The 27,662-nt window shown below is 46.6% G+C and overlaps 1 protein-coding gene across 1 annotated transcript in view; it reads right to left on the reverse strand.

Moving 5' to 3' along the window:
• Nucleotides 1–27,662, reverse strand: part of ALG13 (ALG13 UDP-N-acetylglucosaminyltransferase subunit) — a 132,258-nt gene that overhangs the window by 10,441 nt on the left and 94,155 nt on the right. Inside the window, exons 27-29 of the mRNA XM_060249109.1 lie at nucleotides 24,958–25,020; nucleotides 23,417–23,585; nucleotides 5,175–5,300 (exon numbers count right to left, since the gene is read on the reverse strand). Coding sequence (XP_060105092.1) covers nucleotides 5,175–5,300; nucleotides 23,417–23,585; nucleotides 24,958–25,020 — 358 coding nt within the window. The remainder of the gene's footprint in view (nucleotides 1–5,174; nucleotides 5,301–23,416; nucleotides 23,586–24,957; nucleotides 25,021–27,662) is intronic.

A 27,662-nucleotide genomic window follows, 5' to 3' on the forward strand; every position in this document is an offset into this window, starting at 1 on the left:
TTCTAATTCTGCAAGAATTTTGTGGAATTTGGAATTAAAACAAAACAAAAAAACCCCCTAGATTTTTCACAGAACATCACATTCATGCAACTTGCTGCAGCTTCCAGCGTGGTATACAAATACACATGACAAAACCGCCAATCCAGAAGCATTTTGATGCATCAACCCATAAAATTGCCTTTTTGCTGTTGTTCTATCAGTGCATGGCACACAAGCACTTCAGCAATATGGGGGAGAGGTAAACTGTAGTTGTGGCAAACTATGCAGAATCCAATTCCAGAACATAATTATTTATTTATTATTATTATTTATTTTATTTCATTCGATTTATATCCCGCCCTACCCCACCGAAGCGGACTCAGGGCGGCTAACACAAAAATTCTAACAATAAAATTAAGAATTAAAATACATTAATAATTTACACAATAAAATAAACACAATTCATCAGCGTGCTGTCCCACAGTCTTCCTTAAAATATTCAGATGCCGGTCAGTTGTATGCCAACCGGAAGAGGACTGTCTTACAGGCCTTGCGGAACTGCCCAAGGTTCCGCAGGGCCCTCACCTCTTCCGGCAGCTGGTTCCACCAGCAAGGGGCTGTGATCGAAAAAGCCCTGCCCTTAGTTGACTTCAGACCTCCTTTGGCCCGGGGATTGTAAGGAGATTTTGAGAACCCGATCTCAGTACTCTCTGGGGAACATATGGGGAGAGACGGTCCCTAATATAATTCTACTATTCGAGACCCCCAAAAGAGAAATAGAAACACTTCCAATTTAAGAGCCGGGGCAGAGAAGCCTGCTTGGCCTCACTTGCAGCGCAGGATAATTAATCATGTGTGACGTCTCAAGTCTAAACTGCCTTTTCAGGGTCCACCTCCCCGCTTAGCTCCGATGGATGCTCCAGGTAAAAAAGATGAGTGTTATCCATTTAGCTGTTCTCTTCCGAAAAACATCAGAAGAGAAGCCTCTGAGGATGTACACAAGGAATGAAGTCTTAATTGACTGAAAGAAAAACTCCCACATTCCTCACAAGTTTCAGACACAGCATTATTTGAGACCTGCAAAGCAGTTTGTTCACTGAAGGAAACAATCCCATTTTGATGGGAATTGTAGCCAACTGCCTTTTAAGTTATACATATGCAGCACTTTCCCTGCCCAGATGGTTTGATTCAAGGGAGAAGCTTAGCCAGAAATGTTAATGGCTAATATGTCATAAATACTGCAAGAAAAGCTTGCAACAGAATAAAATGGAGCCACCTATTTAAAAAAGCAATGGACACATTCTCGGAAAGTTCTGATTTCAGGATACAAGTTATTTGACCTGGCTGTTGATCAGAGCCAACTCTCAGCTGAGGGTATGCAGAATGAGACAAACAGGAAAAATCTCCACATACATAGATCACAGGTCATCACTGCAACAAGCGCTGAAGTTTTCTACTCCACCTTAGAGTTCTGCAGTCCAACTTCTAGCTACAAAGGGAACTGGCATATTTGATTCCCGATACATATCTTCGCGGAAGACAAAAATTCGGGTCACCATCAGACAGTTTGGTCGTACATGGCCAAGAAAACCAATATGCTCTTGGCTCCAGCAATATTGATCACAACTACCAAAGAAGCCATAGATTGTCACTCAACAACTGATGCAACCAATTGCCCAAACTTCTGTATATGGTTCCCTCTGGAACTGAACTTTCAACAATTAAAAAGCCAGCAAAAAATGCAATTTTCTATGGGCTAGCAAGATGCCCTGTGGTTAATATAGAAGTCAATACAGAGAGCACATCCACATTTCCTTGTCTTCTGGTTATAACAGTGGCTATCCAAATGCATGATTTATTTATTTATTTGTAATTTATATCCCGCCCTTCCCACCAGGTGGCTCAGGGCGGCTTACAACATATAAAAACTAACATATAAAAACTAGCATAGAATATAAAATTAAACATAAAAGGTTAATATTTCATAATTTACGTAGTTAAAATCTAGACATTTGTTACAGTTATATACATAAACATTAAACCATACAGCAATCTTACAGCTACACTCAGTTCAAATTCAGTGCCGGTTAGTTGTGGGCCAGCCGGAAGAGGACTGTCTTACAGGCCCTGCGGAATTGAGCAAGGTCCCGCAGGGCCCTTACCTCTTCCGGCAGCTGGTTCCACCAGGAAGGGGCCATTACGGAGAAGGCCCTGTCCCTTGTAGTTTTCAAACGGGCTTCCTTTGGCCCGGGGACAACAAGGAGATTTAGTACAAGTCAGAACAAAAAATCATTTTGATTAGTCTCCCCTATCTTGATAAGAGAGGCAGTAATTCCATTTTTATTGCTGAAATCAGCATAGGAGTGAAATCACAGGATTAGTTTTAGTCATAAAATATTACAAGTTAAACGGGAACAGTTCTTTCCTTGGGAGAAAAATCCGCATTGGTAGGAACAAGAGAATGGTTAATGAAAGTACAAGACAACATAAATTGGCAAATTAAAGATCCAAGATGAAATTGATGTGCAATGTTGGGTGATTGAACACTGCAATAAAAATGGAGAGAATCAACTCCATTTCTTTCTTTCTGGAATATTAAAAGCATGATCGAGAAGCTCAGTAATGTAAATGAGAAAAACTGACACTGGTAAAATTAAAGTATTCAGTGATTAATGGTAGATTTCTAATATGGGAAAAAATCACCGGGGTGAAACCAAAAGGCTGGTCACTCCCACTGTTTCAATATTTTAAAGCAAATAACTTTGTTTTATAAGAACTAAAGAATGGAAGTTTGCCTTCTGAAGAATTGATAGAGATGTGTACAGAAAATAAACCATGGAAAATTCTGAACATATAAATTTATCCTCAACCTAGATGAAAAAAGAGGAGCACTTGTGCACCAGTGATTTGGGAATTATTATTCTGAACACTGCTCAGTGCAAAATATGTAACTGATGCCTAGTCTTTAAAGGAAGCTCAGTACCAACAGTTGTTGGTATTTGACTCTGGCAAGGTTCAGTGAGATTTCTGAACACTGATAGATCTGAATGCTGGAAATGTCAAGTCAATCATCTCTCGGTAGAAAAGGAACCCAGCATTCCAACTCACCGGATCCAGACAAAGTTATTTCCAAGTGTTGCCTATCAAAGCTGAAAGTTGATTTGATTTTAATTATGAATTATTTGGAAGACTAAAGACTAGAGATGGGCACGAACCAATAACAAACTGAAGTTCATCATGAACTTTGGCCAGTTTGTGAAGCAATGTTTAAAAACTGGAGAACTTCCATGAATTGTGGTGCATAGTAGTTTGTGAAAAGCAGAAAGCTGTTTGGTTCAAATGACTCAGAGCAGAAAGCAAGGTTTAAATTTTAAATGGCTCACGAACTGATATAAACTGGGTCAGTGTGCAAACCAACCTCCTGGCTTGTACGGGTTAGTGGTTTGGTTCATGGTGTAGCCATGAACCACAAACCGAACTGCAAAAATGTAGTTTGTGCCCATCCCTATTAAAAACTAAAGTACTGTTGAATGCTTTATTGACTGCAAAGGTGGCTCTTGTTTGGCACTGGAAAGCTGCACCCTGTTAATCTGGTACATTTTTGGCCCTGAACTGGCCCGGTTTATGTAGCCCTTTATTATTTGCTGCATCCATACAAATCCTTTTGATGGCGTCATACCCATGCATATGTTTGTTATATGCAGGGGCTTTTTTGGTAGCAGGAACTCCTTTGCATATTAGGCTACACCCCCCCCCCCCCCCGATGTAGCCAGAGGTGGTGCGAGCCCTGCAGGACGTGAACCAGTTCCGCAGGGCTTGCAAAACCACCCTCTTTCAGCTCGTTTTCAAGATAGAACCCGGCTAAACTGACTTCTTGCCATCTAACCATCTTATATATGACTGTGAATTGTAGCACCTTAATTATTAATTATTAACATATAACAGCTGTTTTATCTAATTTTATCCTAACTTATAATGGTAATTTAATTGTATTTTAATTTATCTTATTGTATTGTATTGATTGTATTTTATTGAAATCATGGTTGTTCCATGTCTGTGAGCTGCCCTGAGCCTGCCTTTGGCGGGGGAGGGCGGGATACAAAAATAAATTTACCTTACCCTACCTTAGCCAATCCTCAAAGAGCTTATAGGGTTCTTCGCACAGGGCCTACTGTAAGCTCTTGGAAGATTGGCTACATCAGGGGTGTGTGGCCTAACACGCCAAGCAGTTTCTGCTACAAAAGAAGCCCTGGTCATATGTATTCATATATAACGTGTTTGCAGTCCTGCTTTGGTAGTGTGTTGTGCAGCAGTGCCTTTCAATTAACCACTTAATTCATACCAGTAATGTTTCGGTGCCCGTGTTTTCCTGCAGTGGGGGCTGACAAGAACCTGTGGGAACAGAGGCCTCCTGCTGAAGGGGACTGAACTGACCCTTCCTTCCTAGCAGAGGAATGACAGACTGAGGTTCAGGACACTGCATGAAAACTGAAACTGTACAGAAGTTGATGTCTGGTGTGAGGAAAGAAGGAGACTCTGATTATTTCTTACAGGAATATTCACTGGAACTCCCCTACAAGAAACAAGGGCCACTAATTCAGGCTTTGTCCAATTCCTGAATCATTCATTTGCAATGATCAAGACCAGCCTCTCAACTCTGTTCTCAGCAGGGGATGAAGTTATCCATCCTGCCACGGTTGGAGGCCGGCTGCTTTTTCACCCCACACTTGAAGAATTCATTTTATTCGTTCTTCAGTGTTTACATCAGTTTGAACCCTTCCCCCTCCTGGCCACCCCTAGAAATGCACAAAACACCGACCGATTTCCCACTCACCTTAACGCCGCGCTCACGCTCCTCTTCTCAGCGGGGCCTTCTGTCTGATTTCACACTATCTGCCCCGGGGCTGCAACTAGCTTTGCCCTTTTTGCACAGCAAGCAGAAACCTCTAAAAACCAGCTTCTGTTTGCCGCACGAAAAAGGCAAAGTTAGTTGCTGCCCCGGGGCAGATAGTGTGAAATCAGACGGAAGGCCCGCTAAGAAGAAGAGCCTGAGAGCGGCGTAAGGCAAGTGGGGAATCGGTCACCATTCACAAGTAACAAGAGAAGAGGAAGCCCCAATATGAGGCATGGAAAGAACCCCCCCCCCCATTTTCTACTTCAAACTGCAGTGGAATCCAAGGGAAATGGCTACTCACCTCTAGGAAGGTCACCCCCACTAGGATCGCAGGAATAAGGAGGAGTAACACCTCCGCTGTCCCCCACATCGCTGCCAGGAGGAAGGGGAGCCGACTGATACGGGTACGGTACTGAAGGGATCACAACTATTGGAAAAAGCCAGGGAAGGATTGAGTCAGGTTTACAGTGCATTGAAGTCTACGCCTGTCCACACAAAGCACGTTGCCCACGGTGCCAAATTTAGGGTTGCCAGGTCCGGGTGGGGAGGGTGGGGCTTGGGGGCAGGAATGCCCTCAGCCAGTGGACTTAACCCTCCAAAGCAGCCACTTTCTCCAGGGGAGCTAACCGCCACAGTCTGGAGGTCAACTGTAATTCTAGGAGACCTCCAGGGCCCACCTGGAGACTGGCAAAACTATCTGTCATGCTGCTTGAGAAGGTATTTCCAGCCTTTCCCCCCAGCTTTACTCACGCCCACTCTTCAAGCAGAGAAGCAGCACTTACCATACCTCTGGCTCTGACAAGGGCAGCGATGAACAGAGGGGGAGGAGCAAACCCATTTCCTCCCTCACCCTGTATTCAGGCTGTTACAATGGACAGAATTAGAGCAGTTCTACAAACCTTGCCCTCTCCCCACCCCCATTAGAAAACCTACACAGCTTTTTGCCCCCAAAAGAAGGGAAAAAACCCATTTCTGACCCTTCAGTCAGACACTGCATTCAAAATGGCGGCCGATCAGTTTGCCTAGTCTCCAGTAACTCACAAGCCCTTTTGGTGGAGAAGATTGCAGGAGTCAACAGCTTCCCCTGAAATAAAGCAAGCTGACCCTTTTCACCTTGAAATGAAACGGGCGCCCAAGCAGTACAAATGAAGGGACTGGGTCCACAACACGGTTGGGCAAGCAACTGAGAGAGTAGCAGCCAGCCAAGCCATAGGGGGGGTTCCATGGCCAAAGAAGCACCGGCTGGATTGCCCGCTTCAGAGGTGCTGAGGCCAGGGTGGGAGAGAGACATGCTCAAGCACTGCTCCACTCCCTCCTTCCTTCCATAAAATACTACTCTCCCCCACCCACTGGAACTGACTTCACATGATGGGGGTGTGAGAAATGAGACTGCTGTCTGGGGCGGCTGAGCTACCGGACTGCAAGCAGGATTTTTTTCCATGCCTCTTCCCCATAACAAGGAACGATGGCTATTTGCTCAAACAGGTGGAAGCAAAGGTGAGCACCTGAGGCAAGAGCCGACCTCAGACATTAAGATCCGAACCTGCCACTGTCCGAGTTCTCTGCCAAGTTCACACTGGGGTGGGATTCAGGAAAGGAACTGGCTCTTGCCTACAATATGCCTAGAGCAGTTGAACAAGGCAGGAGTCAAGTGGCACCTTTAAGACCAACCAATTTTTATTTAGAACGTCAGCTTTCATGTGCTCTTAAGCACACTTCATCAGACAAGGGATCCAGCACAGTGAGCAAAGCCATATATAGCTGGTAGGCAGTGGCCCAGAATGCAGCATGGTACAAATTTAAGAACCGATGACACTGAAGTAAAATTATCTGGTAGGCAGTGATTTAGAATGTAAAATGCTACAATGACAATAATAAAATTAACAAATTGAGCAAACCTTTGATCTGAGTCGCATGAGCAGGTTAACACTGGGGGGAGGCAGGGCACTGCTCTATCCATCCCAACAGCCTGAGGTTTTGGTGTCTGTAGCATCTAGTTCCTTTCCCTAATTCTGGCTGGTGCACCAGCTATGGCTGTTCCACAACTGGCAAGAGATGACTGCCTGGACAAGTTCCAACTGCACCCAGGCTGAGCGGCGGCTGGTGCTTCGTAGGGCCATTCTTGAAGAGTGCCTTAATGCTTCAGTTGGTGCAAAGGATGGTAGCCAGGTATTTCTCACTAGTTTAGCATGGGCTGTCTGTCTGCTCTCAGATCCAATTACCACTGAACAGCCTGAGGCCAGAATGTTTAAAAGGCTGCTTGCTTCCATACAAATAAGCCTGGCAGCTAAGTTCTTCTGTAGAGGCCTGGCCTTTCTCTGTGTATCTCCACACTTACACCAAGGGGCAAGGTGAGGGGTGGAGTAAGAGACCAGGCCTGTTCCACAATACCCATCAACCATGCAACACTGGTAGAACAGATCAAAGGAAGTACTTCTCCACACAAAGAGTAATTAGTACCTAGGATACACTGCTGCAGGTGGCGACTACAAGCTTCAAGAGGGGATTGGATAAACATATGGAACAGAGGTTCATCAGTGGTTATTAGCCACAAGGAAACACCTCTGCCTGGGGCAGTGATGCTCTGTATCCTTGGTGCTTGGGGGGCGTCAGTGAGAGGGCTTTTGGAGTTCTGGTGGCACCTGAGGTTTGGCCACTGTGTGACACAGAGTGTTGGACTGGGTGGGCCATTGGCCTGATCCAACATGGCTTCTCTTATGTTCTAACTCACTCCACAAAACCACTGGTACCTGCATCTTGGGCAGCTGTAGACAACAACCCCAGAACACTGGATAATGGATTTTTTAAAACATATTTTTAATTTCCACCTTGCAGGGGAGTATTCTATGTTTTTTGATGATTTTTCTGTATTGATAATGTTCTTTACTGAGAGCTTAAAATAACAGCATTTTCATCACAGACAGTTTAATTGCAAACTGCCTCAGAATCTTCTTGGAATGAAGCATACAGAGATTCAAAAAAATTAAAACCCACTTTTATCTGAAAGCACCAGAGAACTATTTTAAATATCCATCCACTGGCACCACAGCTTTGGTTAACTAAATTTTGTGGGAAGGCACTCTCGAGAGAGGAATGGGGAAAACCATTCAGGTTTGCTATGAGAACTTCCTCCATGTATTGAAGAATTTGCTTTCCGTGGATTTTAATTCTGCCCCCAAGGAAGAGCGCCAACTCGGAAGACACAGGGTACCTAATTTTCTCATTAACCAGATTATTATACCTGTGGCTGCCTCACCCCCTTACGATTCCCGCAGTTCCGCAGTCACCTGTCTCCACGCTTCAAGACTATCAGAATTCAGGTGCAGAGAGAAACTGGTTTTGTTTTCAGGAGCACTTTAAAAGTTCATACCACATAATTGTGTTTGCCAATGACTTCTGCTTACTTTATTATAGCTTTTTCATTTTTTTTAAAAGCTGTGATTATTATGATTATTGAGGCAGAATTATAAGCGAGCCGAGGCCATTTCTGTCTTTCTGTATTCCAGTATATTAGTCTGAATTTGCTGGTAGGTTCTTTGCCCATAAGCTTTTGCACTTTTGCTGGCAGCCGAGGTGTAAAAACTAAAGCTTTGCCCTGTAGATGGACCTTTGGCCTGCATTCATATCTGACATTCCACAGCCTTCCAAGTGCCAGGCTCCAAAGCCAAAACATGCCTGCCTAGGTCTTTTTGACATCTCAGTTACTTAAAAAAGACAATGGGCAAAAGTTCATGCTAGCCAAGGTTCATCTTACCAACTTAGGATGGGTTGGTACATTTTTACTTGATTCCTATTGGCTGAAAAGAGTATAAAAAGGAGACGTTGGGTTTTGTTCAAGGCTGTTTGGCCAATAGCCCACCTAGACTGAGTGAGGTCTTGGTCCACAGTCCAGGAATATTCCTTGTTCTTTCTGACATGCACATTATATCAGATATTGGGATTTGTTATGGGGTATTGATATTGAGTATATGCTACTGAGCATTACTTGTGTGTGCTATTAGAATTAATAAATACTTCTAGTTAAGCAACTGTTCTGTGTTTCTCTCCCTCTGGAAGTCTGAGTTCCCTAGCCAGACTCTATCTGCCCACAGAAAAGAACCCTAATGGGGCAGAGGCCTGAACCCCTAAAATTCCCCTACAATTATCTCTTGCCTTGCCCATCTTTTAGATGGAAAGAAAAGGTCAGATTTTGCGTGCATTTACAGGAAGATAAAAGGTTTCCCCAAGAAAGTAGCAGCGCTAGAGTTCATTGTGCTTTTTGTGCACTTGGTCAGGTTCACAGCATCACAGCATCAACCCTGTGACCAAATTCAATGGTCACAATATGATTATATTGTTCAGGGGACAAAGTATACAACTTGGAATTGAGAAGGGCAGAGTTCAACGCCAAGAAAGGCAGCTGTACAAGTTTGAAGCCATCTTCCCATCCTTGCAAGAGGTACAGATCACCACCAAAAAAAGTGGGAAATTAATTACTGCAGGTTCGTTACTGACAGAGGAGACAGAAAATACGAAGGAACATGAGGCTGTTGCCGCAGTGACAAGGGAAGTCAGCAAATGACTATGAATGGCAATCTGTAAATATTTTGCAGAGATGAACAGATTCCTTCAGCTCAGCTCCAGTGAGGAATGTTTTCTTTCCTAACCCGGGGGAGGGGGGGGGGGCTTTGCTCCAACAAATTTCACAAAACTCTGATGAGCAGACCTCATGACTGAAGGGAAGATGTTGCTGCCTATTCCCTCAGCGCCCGTGGACAAAGGAAAGAAAAATCTTAAGTCCCACGGGTTAAGCATTTCTGACACAATGATGCGCAGGTGTTTTCCCTCACTTTCACCATGCATGTCCTTTGTCATTCTGCATTTATTTCCCTCCCTTCAGTGCTCAGTTTGCTTTCTGGTCACTGCTTCCCAGGGTTTTCTGAGAGTGCTTTTGTGCCAATTTGTCCCTTGTTTCACTTCCAAGCCAAAGATAACTTAAAAGTATACAGATCCCCTCAGATTTCCCCCTGCCCTTTTGCCACCCCAGAAGGTCACTCCCCTGCCCACACTGAGGTTGTTCCATTCTTTCTGCCATTCTCCCTACTTCATCAGTGTGCAAGCTCCATTCCCCCCAGTTCTTAAATGGTTTTAACAAGGGGCGTGAGTCTAGCAATATGAGACTATTGCTAGTCTTGGAATGCTGAATACAAAAATTAAAGAGGGTGGGGGAGTTTAAAAAGAGCTGTGTGAGGGTTAGTTCCCTGCTGGTACTGACTTGAAAGGGGAATCAGAAAGGAGGCAAATGGCAGCACCCTCAGTGCAAAAGAAAAAGAAAAAAGGGGATTTCAGGGCTGCATGCAAACATAAAATAAAGGGGGGGGATCATCAGCACAGAATGAAATTGACATGAGATGGAGAGAGAGAGGCAGAGAGGGACAGAGAGACTGACTGGGATGGAAAGCCTAAAGCTTTGAAAACCTTTTCCCCCTTAAAGCTTTAGTGAATTAAGGGGGGGGGGATTTGGGGGGGGCAGTTTGGCAATATCGGAAAGCCTAACATTAAAATGGTGACTGAGCCACATGGACCATCTGCAAATCACCAAATTTAAGAATCACTTGGAATCCATCCATTTGGAGGACAGAGTACAATCCACACAGAACAGGCTCTAAAAAAACTGCTAAGATCACAACCGGTGTGCAGGTTTAAATTAAAGAATTACAACGAGAAAACCACACAAATTTGCAAGGAAGAGCAAGAAATTAACGTTACTATGCAGCTGCACTACAGCACTGGCAAAAATACCCCCCCTTTTCCAATTTTGTGGTACGCGTCTAAAAGAGTTCCTCAGCACTTCTGTCAGAGGACTCCTCCCCCATACAAACTGAAGCCCTGTGCAAACATAGCGGAGTTGCAGCCAACTTTGCACAGATGCACACTGCCACCAATCACAGCTTGCAATGCCAGCGTCAGTGGGATCTGCTTTGTATTCTGTACACTCAAAATATTGTGTGACTTTCCCCCATTTTTCACAGTGGCCAATAACACAGTCGAGAACCCCCTGGTGCTCAGCAATATGGAAAGTGGGACTTCACAGCTGCTTGTCGGTTTTTTTAAAAAGTCTAGTCAGCTTCAACATGGGGTTTTCTCCCTTTGCCTGCACTCTCTTCTGTTCCCTTCCATTGAGCTAACACTAAAATGCATATACAAAACCTGAACCATGAGGGTTTAAACAGAAGGTGCTTGCTAGACGCTACTTTGCGGCTGTGATGGGGCAATTGTGTGATTATTATTTTTTTAAAAAACCTTTGGACCCCCCCCCCCCCCCCCGCACATCATAAATGACACCCTACCCTGATTTAGAAAAGTGCATTTTAAAAATTGTAGCTGCAGAATAAATACACTGGAGGAAAAACAGTGGTGTTAAGGCAGGCACAGAATCTGAAGTCAAGATTAAAGGTTACCTGCTCTAAAAATCTGCAGGAAGGTGTACATGCGTAATGCACCGATGAAATAGAAGCACTTTTGAAAGTAGTCTTTATGTGTCAAAGAACCTTAAAAATGTTGTTCAGGCTGGTTAAAAGGCACCTCAATTATATTTGCTTGTACTGCAGAAAGTGTACATTTTTTCATGCCATAGTTCCTTTCTATACTACACAGTATGCTTCTCAGCACAGTTCTGAAGGGATTTCTTTGTTGGTTTTTGTTCCTGTTTTAAAGTGCATGGATGAGTTTTTCCTGGGATCCTTGAATGGGGGGCATAGAAGCATGCGCTTACGGGACTTTAAAGAAAAATCCCCCCATGTTCACAACTGACACAAACACCAGAACAATCAAAGATATTGGGGAGCGCAAATCCATCCTGCGATTGTTTATCAGATCTCCCACGGATCTTCTTGCTCCAAGGAGCAACCTGATGTGGGAAGACTACAATTCAGTTGAAAAATTCACCCTAACAGGATTTTACTATCATCCCTATTTTGCTTAAGCATGCATATTAAGATCTGAATCTTGTTAAATCTAACAATGAAATCACTACAGCACCATCAAGTGGTTAACTCATTGGTGTGATGTACACACACGCAAAAAGTTGCAGATGAGGACCACAAAGCAAGCGGATATGCCACAGTTCAAGAGATCTGCACTCGTGTTTCTGCAATCTTAAATATAGTTAACATCTTTGGAGCAGAAGTTCACACTTGAATGGAAGCTGAAAGAAGATAGAAGATATTGCATTTATATCCCGCCCTCCACTCCGAATTTCAGAGTCTCAGAGCGGCTCACAATCTCCTTTATCTTCCTCCCCCACAGGCCACAACAGACACCCTGTGAGGTGGGTGGGGCTGAGAGGGCTCTCAGCAGCTGCCCTTTCAAGGACAGAGTGTCAGAGTGGCCTACAACTCCTTTCCCTTCCTCCACAGCAACAGACACCCTGTGAGGTAGATGAAGATATTGGATTTATATCCCGCCCTCCACTCCGAAGAGTCTCAGAGCAGCTCACAATCTCCTTTACCTTCCTCCCCCACAACAGACACCCTGTGAGGTAGATGAAGATATTGGATTTATATCCCACCCTCCACTCCGAAGAGTCTCAGAGCGGCTCACAATCTCCTTTCCCTTCCTCCCCCACAACAGACACCCTGTGAGGTAGATGAAGATATTGGATTTATATCCCGCCCTCCACTCCGAAGAGTCTCAGAGCAGCTCACAATCTCCTTTCCCTTCCTCCCCCACAACAGACACCCTGTGAGGTGGATGGGGCTGAGGGCTCTCACAGCAGCTGCCCTTTCAAGGACAACTTCTGCGAGAGCTATGGCTGACCCAAGGCCATTCCAGCAGGTGCAAGTGGAGGAGTGGGGAATCAAACCTGGTTCTTCCAGATAAGAGTCTGCACACTTAACCACTACACCAAACTGAAAGCTGGTGTGATGCAATGACTGGAGTTTGGGGACTAAGCAAAACTCAAATGGAAAAAGTCACATGCCAGATTTAGTCTACTGAATGGAGGAGGCTCGCCCAATCTTGGAAGTCAAGGAGGGTCAGTCCTAGTTAGTACTTGGATGGGAGACCAGCAAGGAAGTCCAGGTTCAAAACACAGAGGCAGGTAGTAGCAAACTACTTCTGAATATCTCTTGCCTTGAAAACCCTGGGGGGGGGTGGTCACAGTAAGTCAGCTCACTCTCCGCCATGACCATGGAGAAGACTGCTGGGGCTCTGAACCAAGCCTTTGGAAATGCAGCAGCCTGTGCCATGGTCAACTGCGGAAGGCTCGGCTGATGGCGGCACCTCACCCTTGCAAGGGTAGTAGACTGATCAGGTTGGTCTGCCTCTGGAGGCCTGAGGAGCCCACCTAATGGATGTTGCTGTGGAAAGTCCAGAGGAAGCTCTGCCAGCTGTGACAGACGGGCATCTCCTGGCATCCTTCACACCTCCCTTGAAAAGAATCCCAGCACTGGCAGAAGAACTGGCTGTATTAAAATGGGCTAGTAGATGTCTGGTTGCGGGTGAGTAAGCTCAGGCTGAATCTGACCCTCAATGGAGGCCATGAGGTGGTGGTGGCAGCAGGCAAGAAATCAATGTTCTTTGCTACCACAACAATCACAGCCAGCACAGTTTCTTAGATTATTTAAGCAACTGGCAGCCCCTAGGAGGAAGTCCTCAAACATCAGTGATCTGAGTATTTAGCTGTGATGTTGCTGAATAGCTCTTCATCAACAGATCTCTCAGATTCATTCTAACTAGATGCAAAATTGAAGAAGTGATAGAACTATCTGTGACACCATCTAGTTACAATTGTATGGATCAGTTCAGTTTAGTTTCCTTGACAAGATTCTGGGAGTTGTGATGGCCACTTGTTTAGATCCACACCTTTCTTGGCTTGCAAAATCTTACAGGGGGACACCAGGTCACAAATGTCCCTCTAATGGAAGGGGTCTGAGTCCCGTGGACAAGGCGGTCATTACTCAAGAAGGCATCCTTAGATAAAAAGATCTTGGCTAATTACAGACCTCTTTTGGCCCTTCCCTTTTTAAGAAAAGGCTACTGAACAGCCAATGGCAGAGCAACTCCAAAAATATTTGGATGAGACATCTGCTTTTGACAGTTTTCAGTCTGGCTTCAAGGTTGGCTTCAGGACAGAAACAGCTCTAGTGGTACTGATGGACAACCTCTGTTTTCTGATGGTTAGAGGGAATGTGTCTCTTTTGTTCTAAGATCCATTGGCAGCCTTTGTTATGGTGGTCCATGCCACAGTGCTGAGGTACCTGGAAAGCGAGGTGATTCTGTGCAGAGCACTTGTCAAGTGTGCTCATTTCTGGACCACATTTTACTATGTAGAGAGCATGCCATCAGCTCTCCAGCTCTTCCCCATTATTTACAACCCAGAGGGCATGTAGCAAAAACATCTGGCCCTGGGATGTTTATACTAGAGGCTGGCCGCTGGTATCTCCAAGCCGCCTCCCACCCCTGGTTTCACACAGACAACTCTTATCTCTTCACAGACAAGTGTGAGGTTTGATGTTTTCAATAGCCTAAGATTCCTTAGTAATAAAATAGATAGTTGCTTAGTAACCTTTGAACCTATGACTCAAGTATGCATATGTAATGTAACCTTTGATGATATCCTATATAGCAACTTTGTAACTGTTGGGACTCCATTACTCCCAAGGCTTGTGTCTTTGGAAAAGCTCCTGAGTTTCTTACAATAACCTGTCTTTGATTTAAAACAAAAGAACTCTGTTATTGGGAAATATCAGCGATTGACATTTTGGGAGTAATCCCACCTGGGGACTTAACCAAAGTGGAAACTTTCTACCGTGATGGCGGAGAGGGCTCAAGATAACAGAGAGGCCCCTGACAACCCAGAACTGCCGGTTGGCGAGGATCAAGGCCCTGACACAGCCCCAAGGCAACCTCCGTGGCACATACTCGATGCCAGGAGGCCGGCTGGGAGAGGGTTCTCACTGCACATACAACGACTATTCATAACCCCAAAGGATTGGGGTCCCAGAAGGTCTACTAGCCTGATGAAGCACCCGCCCGGAGGGAAGTGATCTTAGCACTGCCCCCCACACACACACACAGATGGGGGACGACAGCAATCAAGGCACATCTGAGGCAAGCAGGGGTGACGGTCGAGAAGATCGGGGTACCGATCCGATCCCAGACGAGGAAGAGGAGGAACAAGATCCCGACCCACGGGACTTCCTCCAAATGATGAGGTTCGAAATAGTAGAGAACTCTCAGGGAGGAAATGCGAGCGAACAATGCCTTCATGACTCAAGAAGTGAGGAGGCAGCTCGATCAAGTGCTGCAACAACCAGCGCTGGTGTGTGTGTGGGGGGGACAACCATAACAGCCCCCACAACCCCAACCTCAGCAACCCCAACCACCACCACCGAGGCCAGTAGATTACGGTAGGGGCTGAGAGTCGGATGCCACCTTCGACGGGTACCCCGAAGAGGTGGAATATTTTTCGATACAAGCTAGCAGCTTCATGTACTACCGGGGCACACCTTCCCCGATGAGTTCAACCGAGTGGATTACTTAGGATCCGAACTGAAAGGGGCTGCCAAGAGATGGTACGTGAGCCTCCATGAAACCCGAAGCCAGGAGCTAGATACGAAGACCCCTTACAAGAGACCCGAGTGCTGACGACTCTGAGAAACCTACAACAGGGGCCCAGGCGGTAAAGAGTATGCAGCAGAGTTTTGGGCCAACACCACCAAAGTACGGGGCTGGAGTGAACAGATGAAAATTGAGCAGTTCCAGAGGGGCCAGAATGCAAGCGTGCTGGATTGAGCCCTCCAACAAGCTCGCCCTACTGGTGGGGTGGGTGCAACTGGCGGGAGAGGTAGAAGAAGATATTGGATTTATATCCCGCCCTCCACTCCGAAGAGTCTCAGAGCAGCTCACAATCTCCTTTCCCTCCCTCCCCCACAACAGACACCCTGTGAGGTTGATGAAGATATTGGATTTATATCCCGTCCTCCACTCCGAAGAGTCTCAGAGCGGCTCACAATCTCCTTTCCCTTCCTCCCCCACAACAGACACCCTGTGAGGTAGATGAAGATATTGGATTTATATCCCGCCCTCCACTCCGAAGAGTCTCAGAGCAGCTCACAATCTCCTTTCCCTCCCTCCCCCACAACAGACACCCTGTGAGGTAGATGAAGATATTGGATTTATATCCCGTCCTCCACTCCGAAGAGTCTCAGAGCGGCTCACAATCTCCTTTCCCTTCCTCCCCCACAACAGACACCCTGTGAGGTAGATGAAGATATTGGATTTATATCCCGCCCTCCACTCCGAAGAGTCTCAGAGCAGCTCACAATCTCCTTTCCCTCCCTCCCCCACAACAGACACCCTGTGAGGTGGGTGGGGCTGGAGAGGGCTCTCACAGCAGCTGCCCTTTCAAGGACAACCTCTGCCAGAGCTCTGGCTGACCCAAGGCCATGCCAGCAGGTGCAAGTGGAGGAGTAGGGAATCAAACCCGGTTCTCCCAGATAAGAGTCTGAACACTTAACCACTACACCAAACTGGCTCTCCAACCAGAGACCAACATGAAGAGAGTGGCTCCCCAGCGCCAACAGCAGCAAGGGAGTAAGGGGGGGACGTGAGTCTTGGCTGGGGGCAAAGGCGGAAGGGTGGAAGGCAGGCCAGTCCAGGGGAGCATCCAAACCACCCACCCCCCAGCACTGTTTTCGATGAGGAGACCCTAACCACATGGCTGCAAACTGCCCCGAGAGGCCTCGAGCCCCCCCGCCCCACTCTGAAGACAGCAGAGGGACGAGCGAAGGGCAGCTCGGCATCTGCAACCCCACGGGAAGAGGAGATCATCGTCATCGACAAACTGGGATTAGAATCCTGGGAAGAAGAGCCAGTGGGAAATGGGAGCGACCTGCACTGAGCAGTGCCGAGCAGAAGGTCGTGGAACTAACCTTTGATGATATCCTATATAGCAACTGTGTAACTGTTTGTACCCCATTACTCCCAAGCATTGTGTCCTCGGCAAAGCTCCTGAGTTTCTTACAATAAACCTATCTTTGATTTAAAACAAAAGAACTCTGTTATTGGGAAATATCGGCACTTGACAGCACTGTTGAGCTATCGGTGTGATAAAAATGACTGAAAGTAACAAAATGCTGCCATAAGGAGATGCTGAAGCATCCCCTTGGGAGATGACATGGGGGGACTGTCCCAAAGTTTTGAGTTTTATCTATGCTAGGCCCCTTAATGAGATCCTCCTGAGATCTGCAAGATATATCATTAACAGGCCACAAGATCATCAGCTGAATTGCTTCTAGCTTCAGGAATCTGGGGCCAAGATCATGAAAACATCAAAGAAAGGTGCTCACTCAAATTGCAACGGTCAAGGCTTCTACCTTATGACTACTGACTAGCAGCAACCCGAAATTCAAAGTAAAGAGGGCCAGTTTGGTGCAGTGGTTAGGAGCATGGACTCTAATCTGAGAGAACTGGGTTTGATTCCCCACTCCTTCACATTCACCAGCTGGTGTGACCTTGGGTCAATCACATGTTCTCTCAGAGCTGTTCTCTTAACAGCAGTTCTCAAAAGAGTTCTCTGAGCCCCATCTACTGCACAGGGTGTCTACTGTGGGGAAGAGAAGGGGAGGAGATTGCAAGCCACTCTGAGACTCCAAGTGAAGTCTTGGAGTATAAATCCAATCTCATCTTCTTCTAAATAAACTTATGCAAGGTTTTAAATGTATTTTCACCCAAAATGATGTCTGCCTGTGCCTTTTTTCCAGACTGATAGATGCATTCTGTGGAGTGATTTTTCCTTTACTGAAATGAGAATGGATTTGTTAAGAATTCCCTTCCTATGACCAGCTAGAAGGCACATTAATCCCCTCTTTGGAAACCAGAGGGCTTCAAACTCAGGCATGCCAATGGAAGAAGAAGAAGAAGAAGATGATGATGATATTGGATTTATATCCCGCCCTCCACTCCGAAGAGTCTCAGAGCGGCTCACAATCTCCTTTACCTTCCTCCCCACGACAGACACCCTGCGAGGTGGGTGGGGCTGAGAGGGCTCTCACAGCAGCTGCCCTTTCAAGGACAACCTCTGCCAGAGCTATGGCTGACCCAAGGCCATGCTAGCAGGTGCAAGTGGAGGAGTGGGGAATCAATCCCGGTTCTCCCAGATAAGAGTCCGCGCACTTAACCACTACACCAAACTGGCTCTCCAGTGGTTTCTGGATATGGTTTCTCTAAGAAAACAGCCTTTCCTTCATGCCAAGAATGAATGTTTTCATGCCATCCTCTTACTTTTTGAAGAAAGCAACTCTGTTAAGCCTCTGAATGCCAGTGCTGGGAGGCATCATCAGGGAAGGCCTTGGCCTCTAGGACATGTTTGTTGACCCTATGGAGCAACTGGTTGACCACTGTGTTAGACAGAGGAAGAAAAGATTGGATTTATACCCCACCCTTCACTACCTGAAAGAGCCTCAGAGCGGCTTACAGTCATCTTTCCCTTCCCCTCCCCACAATGGACACCCTGTGAGGTAGGTGGGGCTGAGAGAGTTCTCACAGAGTGTCTACTACCCTTTCAAGGACAGCTCTGCCAGAGCTCTGGCTGACCGAAGGCCATTCCAGCAGCTGCAAGTGGAGGAGTGGGGAATCAAATCTGGTCCTCCCAGTTAAGAGTCCGCCCACTTAACCACTACACCGAACTGGCTCTCTACACCAAACCGGCTGCTGGACTACATGGACCATTGGTTTGATCCAGCAGGACACTTCTTATGTTCAGTGTGCATCAACTGCTTTGGGTGCCATCTTGTATGATGTTGTTACCAGTCTTTTGGGTGAACTTAATTGACTTAGCAGACGCTATGGTTTAAATCAGGGATGTCAAACATGTTGCCCAGGGGCCAAATCAGGCCCCCGGAGGGCTTCTATCAGGCCCCCAAGCAACTGGCTTTCATCTGCTTCCTTCTTCCTCTCTCTTGCTTCCTTCTGCATCACAGCTTGCTTTGCAAGGCTAGCTCAATCGCACAGGAGCTACAGAACAAAGCCTCTATTTTCTCCATTGGCTGAGGCTCCTCCATTGGGGAGGAAGGGGGGGAGCACTTGCTTTCCCAGGTTCTCCCAATCACACAGCAGAGCTACTGAGCCAAGCCTCTCTTCCTTCTATTGGCTGAAGTTCCTCCCTCTCCTGGCCCCCTGGGGAAGGAAGGAACGAGCCAGAGCTTCCTTTGCCCAGTTCCCTGGATCTCATGGGAGAAGTACAAAGAAAGCTCCTTTAAGACCGAATGCTGTTTTAAATCTTTTTTAAAAAAATCTTTAATTATGTTTGTCTGTGTTCTTTAAAAAGTTTATATCTCTGCTACCTAATCTTAAATAGGTACACACGTGGCCCGGCCTGACAAGGTCTCATTTATGTCATATTTGGCTCTCATAACAAATGAGTTCAACACCCCTGGTTTAAATGAAAACAAGCTGTTTTGTGGGTTACTGGCAGAAGGACCTACGCCTCTTTCACCAAAGACAGCTAAGCAAAAGGAAGGGAGATGCCTGGTGTTTGCAATACTTAGATCCGAGTCGAGTAGTGCCTTGGAGACTAGCAAGATTTCTGGGATATAAAGCTTCTGAGAGTCGAAGCTCCCTTCTTCAGATACGAGTTGGAATGGAGATCCGCATCTTTATATCGCTGCCAGAAGGTGGGAAGGATGTTGCAAAGAAGGTACTCAGAGGCACAATGCCCACTGCAGTAAGCTTGCTTAGAACAGAGGGGAAAGCCTCGACTCCAATCAAGCCGATTACAATATGCACTCTCTCTTCGTATCCCGAGTTCCTTCTTTGCAGCACCCTCCCCGCTCACTTGATTGGGATAAAAAGATGTAGAGCTCCATTCCTCCTCCTATCTGACAAAGGGAGCTTTGACTCTTGAGAGCGCATGCCCTGGAAATCTTGAAGGTCTCTGTAAGGTGCTCCTGGACTCCAGTATAGCTGTTCTACTGCAAACCAACATGGCCACCCTCTGAAAGTATTTTGCAGTGTGAGGGTATGTCAATGACACTGGCCGCTGCCCCAACAATATCAGCAGATGGTGCAATTTCATTTCTGAAATGACATATTTGACTGTTATGGTCACCTCATTAAAAAAAAGTTAAAATCTTCATTTAGTGAAGCCATTTTCTACATTTGGGGGGGGGGGGGTGGAATTGCTGCATGTAGTATAGAAAAAGTTAGTTTAGTTTTTAACTACCATTACACTTGATCGTAGCCAAAAGGCCAAGAAGCAGTAGCAGCTGCTTCCTGGTTGGGAACTTGGCTTAGTCCAATTGGAACAGGCTTCCTCAGGAGGTGGTGGGCTCTCCTTCCTTGGAAGTTTTTAAACAGAGGCTGGATCTGACAGCAATGGATCTGGATCTGACAGCAATGAGGATCCTGTGCATTTAGGGGGAGATGTTTGTGAGTTTCCTGCATTGTGCAGGGGGTTGGACTAGATGACCCTGGAGGTCCCTTCCAACTCTATGATTCTATGAATCAAAGCTTGCTATATTAAATCAGAGCCTAAATTCCAGGGGCCCACTGGAAAAATCCTTGTTAATTGTACGAAGCCGGTTATTTTAAAAAGATTGGGCTATGCTAAAACTCAAAACAGACTGGAAATGCTCTCCTATTTACTTCCATTTATCTTATCAGAAAATGTCTGAATTACCTATATATCTCTTGTATTTAACAATTCCAAAATACTGATGTTCTTTCCTATTACTTAAATGCAAGGTGCTGCCTTCCACTGAGACGAAGAGCCGCTTCAGCCGAACCCCTTCTGAGAAATGCTTCTGTATTTATTGTAAGGCTCAAGCTGGCTCAATTGCCCTTCTCCCTTCTTACCTGTTCTCCCCCCCCCCCCCTTATATTTCACTTTGTAACTCATCTATTACTCCCTGGACTGATCACCTTCAGAATATTTCTGAACAAAAGAAGCTAAAGATATCATCGTCACGCAAGGTTTAAAAAATGCACATGTGACTTAGGCATTATATCTATCAAGTCACAAATCATTTCTAAAACATTCCGACGTATGGCTTGTAGGCTGTTAAGTTACAGGGAAAGGAAAGGAAATGCCATTACAGATTGCAGCAGTCTGAGCCCCAGAGGGAAGGCAAACAAACCAGAAAATGCCATAAGTACCCCCAATCATCATCTAATTAAACATGCAAAAACTGGCACAACAAACATTTGGTGAGCCACTTGCCAGCAGAGCTTTTCTTTTATTTTAACAGACTTCAAGAAAACAAGCCTCAGACAAGGAGCAAATCTGGAGTCCCGGGGCACGTAGCTGACATCAGTTCCACCCCAACAGGGAACCAAACACACCTGATAAAGGCTGCTTCAGCTCTCATTGGAAGAGAACCCCTTTGAACCACTCCCGTTGGGCAGATGAAGCAGGGAATTCCCTACCCATCCCTCAACAGCAGCCAATCCACTTTCTAGCACCCAGGAGATCAACTAGAAATTTGAGGGGGGCGGAGTCTTGATGCAAAACTGGTGCCTGTAGGCAAAGCAGCCACACACCCCCTCCAGCATCAGCTTAAGAGCCATCCTCCTTATCGCTAGGGAGGGGCCCACTGTGATGCTGCAGACACACAACAGGTCCCTCTTCTGGAAAACAAACATGCATCACAGAGGTCCATCAGCAGCTATAAGCCACCAGCTATAAATGGAACACTTTGAGGTGGTGATGCTGTATTCTTGGTGCTTGGGGGGCAACAGTGGAAGAAGAAGAAGAAGATGATATTGGATTTATATCCCGCCCTCCACTCCGAAGAGTCTCAGAGCGGCTCACAATCTCCTTTACCTTCCCCCCCCCCACAACAAACACCCTGTGAGGTGGGTGGGGCTGGAGAGGGCTCTCACAGCAGCTGCCCTTTCAAGGATAACCTCTGCCAGAGCTATGGCTGACCCAAGGCCATGCTAGCAGGTGCAAGTGGAGGAGTGGGGAATCAAACCCGGTTCTCCCAGATAAGAGCCTGCACACTTAACCACTACACCAAACTGGCTCTCCTAAGGCTTCTAGAGTTCTGGCCCTACTGGTAGAACTCCTGATGGCACCTGGGTTTTGGGCCACTGCTTGACACCAAGGGTTGGACTGGATGGGCCACTGGCCTGATCCAGCACAGCTTCTCTTATGTTCTTATGTTTGGGGCAGTGATGCCCTGTGTTCTTGGTGCCTGGGGGGCAACAAAGGGAGGGCTTCTGGAGTTCTGGCCCTATTGGTGGACCTTCTGATAGCACTTGGGTTTTGGCCACTATGTGACACAGAGTGATGGACTGGATGGGCCATTGGCCTGATCCAACATGGCGTCTCTTATGTTAATTTCTGCTGTAGCCAGATGGCATAAGGAGGATAAGACAAGCCAGCAACAGAGCTCTAAAAAACTTGGAGCCCAAGCTCCTGCTGAAAGGGGTGTAGATGCCAAACAGTCCTTTACAACCAGCAGGACTGCTTCATAGGCCAGTCTTGACTCAAAAGACAACGACTGCAGATTTATACCCCACCCTTCTCCCTGAATCAGAGACTCAGAGCGGCTTACAATCTCCTTTATCTTCCTCCCCCACAACAGACACCCTGCGAGGTGGGTGGGGCTGAGAGGGCTCTCACAGCAGCTGCCCTTTCAAGGACAGAGTCTCAGAGCGGCTCACAATCTCCTTTATCTTCCTCCCCCACAACAGACACCCTGTGAGGTGGGTGGGGCTGAGAGGGCTCTCACAGCAGCTGCTCTTTCAAAGACAGAGTGTCAGAGTGGCCTACAATCTCCTTTATCTTGCTCCCCCACAACAGACACCCTGTGAGGTGGGTGGGGCTGAGAGGGCTCTCACAGCAGCTGCCCTTTCAAGGACAACTCTTGTGAGAGCTATGGCTGACCCAAGGCCATTCCAGCAGGTGCAAGTGGAGGAGTGGGGAATCAACCCTGGTTCTCCCAGATAAGAATCCGCACACTTAACCACTTCCCCAAACTGGCTCTCCTTCTGCGTGTGTAGTGTGAGTAAGCCCATGCCCTGTCAGGACCAAACCGGAAGCCCTACCCTGCTACTCATTCTGTGGAAAGTACCCAGGCTCTGAGGATTCAGAAGACTTTCCCAAAGGCGGCTAAGAAAAAGCTGGGTGAGATTCTGGCTGTCCCTCTGTGGCCAGGTTTATCTGTGTTTATCTCCTCTGTCTCTCATGGACCCTGACCTTTCCACCTCCTAACTCCATGGAACCACAAACAGCTATGCTGAGAGAAGGTAACCTCCAAGATAAACGAGAGGAGCAGAAGATATCCCTGTAGCTCAGTTAAATAGACTTTTATAGGTCAAACCCTCTTCCTGCATCACCATGATGCTTGTCTCTACCTCCCCCCACCCCCAAAAACCCACATTTTGTTTCTGGGAAGTGCTACAAAGACCTTGGGCCACCAGGGGAGGGGAAGAGTCTGGCTCTTGGCGGGGGTGAGAATCTGCTTGTGAGGATGGATGCTAGCTTGATCTTTTAGAAGAGAAGCAAATGTTCTGGGGAGAGTTTTAAGGAGAAATGAAATAAGATCAGTATTCCACCTGGTCTTCCCATGGTCGAAGGGGACACCAAGATGGGCTGCACTCCATTCTGGGGGGGAGAGGCGGCCCCACTGACTTGAGAGGTAGCGGGCAGGCTGGAAGGAAAGGCAGCGCTTGGAGCCTGGTTGTCACAAGAAGAGTTTGAGATGACGGCAGAATTCAGCATGACCTGCAAGTCAAAAAGAGGCGGGGGAAAGGAGAGAAGATAACTGAGCACACATTGTGAGGATCTGGTGGGGGGTGGCAAAGTCACACACCCAGAGTGAAAATCCCTTCTGCTCAAGGAAATTCTCCAAGCCTTTGCTCAACAGTATTATGGGACTCTATGTTATTGCAAAAATTGTGCTTCAGTCCACTCTTTCCACTACCTTATAATCCTCCATCATCACGCCCTCAAGCTGTCTTTTGCTCTAAATGACAGAACTGAAACGAAGAGGGACAGATCAAAGCAAAGGGCTTCTTTATTTGGGAATTAATGCACTAAGGTCCTTTCAAAAATCTCAGCTAATCAATGGCAAGTGAAGGCATTCCCGTAACACAGCTCTCCATCAAAAGACCACTGTTCCCACAGGTTTGCACATTCTTAGGTGTTCCACTGAGAAAGGCGTGTGTTGTCCATGGCCTCAATTTCCTCATTACATGATATGTGTGACACAAGTTGGGTTGCGGGTCTCCTGACACCCCTCGCCTTCTTGTGTAGTGGGCAGCCTAGCATGTGTACACACCACAGAATATCAACACATTGTGGAGTACATCTCAAGGTTCTGGGCTCCTACCCTGTGGAACAGCCAGATGGAACCTGTAGGTTCTCTTTGTTTCCCAGGCATATAGTGCTCCATTTGAAACAGGATTGTGAAGAACATACCAGTTTTCCCGACTTGGAATGGCCCCAGGAGGTGCTATCTGGCCTGCTGGGCAAGCCTGTATGTATCCCATGAATGTACAGGTTTCCCCAACAGGCAAAATAGAAGAAGAAGATGATGAAGATATTGGATTTATATCCCGCCCTCCACTCCGAAGAGTCTCAGAGCGGCTCACAATCTCCTTTACCTTCCTCCTCCCACAACAGACACCCTGTGAGGGGGGTGGGGCTGGAGAGGGCTCTCACAGCAGCTGCCCTTTCAAGGACAACCTCTGCCAGAGCTATGGCTGACCCAAGGCCATGCTAGCAGGTGCAAGTGGAGGAGTGGGGAATCAAACCCGGATCTCCCTGATAAGAGTCCACACACTTAACCACTACACCAAACTGGCTCTCATCCAGTTTGAGTTCCTCCCCCAATACAATTCCAGGTCAGAAAAACAGATCAACCCTTTCTCTGCATGAATCGGGGCACCAAAACAAAGCCGGTACTGTGCAAGGGAAATACAAAGAATCCTCAACTTGCATCTGACTTTTCCATAGGTTGGGAACCCCTGACCTGATTTACGTACTCAGGAATGTACAAACCATGTATTATGTATAGGTGACATTTCACAATTCATTCTAACAGAGAAGTGCCTCTAGCCAGCCACACTTCCCAGGAAACTAGAAGCACATTTACCTTCTGGGAGTAACTGTACGAAGCAACTCCTTCTTGAGAAGAGACAGAACCTGTTCCCCCATCCTGGAGAGATTAGATACAGCATAGTTAGAAAGCAAAACCTCTACTGACTGTGGGTATCAGTCCTAAGAGGATATTAGAAAAAGGTGTTTGCAAGACTCTCCAAAAAGATGAAGATTCAAGATCAGAAGTTTAAGAGGCACAACTTCCAACCTGGTACCCATAAATATTTATTCAAGGGAAGAAAGATGCTTAACAGGTCCTGAATGTAAAAGCTCTGCTTTGGGAACACTGGCAATACAGCATGTTTTTGTGAGTTGGGCTGATTGCTATAAATGGGTCTCATACAGCTTTGCCTAAATTGTAGACAAAAACGACCTGATGTCTTTTTGATTGGTTATTCACCTGCACTGAAGCAGATCAGAGAGGAGTGCTCAGCACAAGAGCTACGAAAAAGAAGCCAGGGTGGTATTTTACAGAGAGCAAGACAACTTCTGTAGATATTAGGAAGCAACCATGCAGGATAAGCATGTGTGCACAGCCTAGCTGAGGCAGTATGTTTTGCTGGTTAGAGCTTCTGGGAGACAAGAATTCAAACCCTCCATCTGCCATGAACCTCACACGGTCTCAGCCACTGCAGCTGTGGAGATAACATAGGGAAGGGAGACTCGCATACATCAACCTGAACTCCTTGGAGGAAAGAGAAGGAGGAGGAGAAGGAGAAGAAGGAGGAGGAGGAGAAGATGATGATGATATTAGACTAATATCCCACCTTAGAGCGGTCACAATCTCCTTTACCTTCCTCCCCCACAACAAACACCCTGTGAGGTGGGTGGGGCTGAAAGAGCTTTCACAGCTGCCGCCCTTTCGAGGACAACTCCTGCAAGAGCTATGGCTGACCCAAGGCCACTCCAGCAGCTGCAAGTGGAGGAGTGGGGAATCAAACCCGGTTCTCCCAGATAAGAGTCCACACAGTTAACCACTAAACTGTTCAAAGCAAACAGAGGTTGTTCCTTGGATACCTGCCTTGTAGGAGTCCCTGTTAACCTCTTCTGCATGCTACATGACTATTCCTAAACTAAGCCTTATGAAGATTTCACTTCTCTCATCCAAAGCCCTGCGAGGTAGGTGGGGCTGGCTGAGAGAGCTCTGAATGAACTGCTCTTGAGAGAACAGCTCTAAAAGAACTGTGGCTGACCCAAGGTCACCCAGCTGGCTTCATGTGGAATCAAACTGGGTTCTCCAGATTAGAGTCCACCACTCTTAACCGATACACCAAACTGGTGTTTGATTAATCTGGCTCCCAATATGCTTCTGGGCATAATTCAAGGTTCCAATGTAGACCTACAAAGCCCTATATGGTTTGGAACCAGCACACCTGAAGAACTGCCTGCTCCCTTGAACCCACCCAAGTGAATGAACTTTTTATTGCGGTCATAGACCAATATAAAAATTATAATACATCCTGTAAAACCCCTCCTAAAATACATAAAATACAATAAAATACTTAAAACTTTTCCGCACCTATACAGGTCGGGGATAACTAAAATATAATTTAACCAATTTTAAAATCCAGAATCAGTTCAAATTAATATAAAATCCTTTAAATCCGAATATATAAAATCGTTTATAACCTAAAATTCAAACAGATCATACAAAACCTACCCTTTCTTGTTTCTTTGTATGGAACTTCACCAGGTAATGGCAGAATTTAGCTATCTGCCTATAGATGGACTTGCATCCACCAAAAGTTTCTCCAAACACGCCCCGTCGGCATCCGCTATTGGTTTGACTACAAACGGGGAAACAAGCCTGTCCCTATATGCTTGGTGGAATGGGCATCGAAAAAGCATATGAATCATCGACTCCACCTCTCCCATAGCACAAGAACAGCGTCGATCTTCATACGGAACTTTTCTATATTTCCCTTCTAACACTTTTGAGGGCATGGCTGCGCATCGAGCCAATGTAAAGGCTCTTCTGTGAGCTGGTACCTCCAAATAAGAAAAGTACTTGGCCACCCAACTGCTACAGTCATCTACGGAGGCCCAGTTTTGTGTGGCCATGCCTTCTGAAGTCAGTTGGGTGGCAAGCCTCGAGAGGGCCTTCTCCAGCCTCTGTAATGCTCTCCCCAGAGAGATCAGTCTGCCCCCTTCTGTTGCTGTCTGCCTCTTTGTTCCCTCTGACCTCCCCGTTCTTCCTGACCAGTGAGGTATCAGTTGCTGTTTTTATGACTTTGTATGCATTTTGGTCCCGTTTTTAATTGCTTTAATGAGATGTGTGTTTTGTTGGGGGTTGGTTTTAAATTGTGATCTTATTATATACACTTCAATCTGTTAGCCTCATTGGTGGCGTTTGTGAGGATAGAAGAAGAAGATGATGATATTGGATTTATATCCCGCCCTCCACTCCGAAGGGTCTCAGAGCGGCTCACAATCTCCTTTCCCTTCCTCCCCCCACAACAGACACCCTGTGAGGTGAGTGGGGCTGGAGAGGGCTCTCACAGCAGCTGCCCTTTCAAGGACAGAGTGTCAGAGCGGCTCACAATCTCCTTTCCCTTCCTCCCCCACAACAGACACCCTCTGAGGTGGGCGGGGCTGGAGAGGGCTCTCCCAGCAGCTGCCCTTTCAAGGACAACCTCTGCCAGAGCTATGGCTGACCCAAGGCCATGCTAGCAGGTGCAAGTGGAGGAGTGGGGAATCAAA

This window comes from Heteronotia binoei, chromosome 11, assembly GCF_032191835.1.
Source record: "Heteronotia binoei isolate CCM8104 ecotype False Entrance Well chromosome 11, APGP_CSIRO_Hbin_v1, whole genome shotgun sequence".
NCBI lineage: Eukaryota > Metazoa > Chordata > Lepidosauria > Squamata > Gekkonidae > Heteronotia > Heteronotia binoei.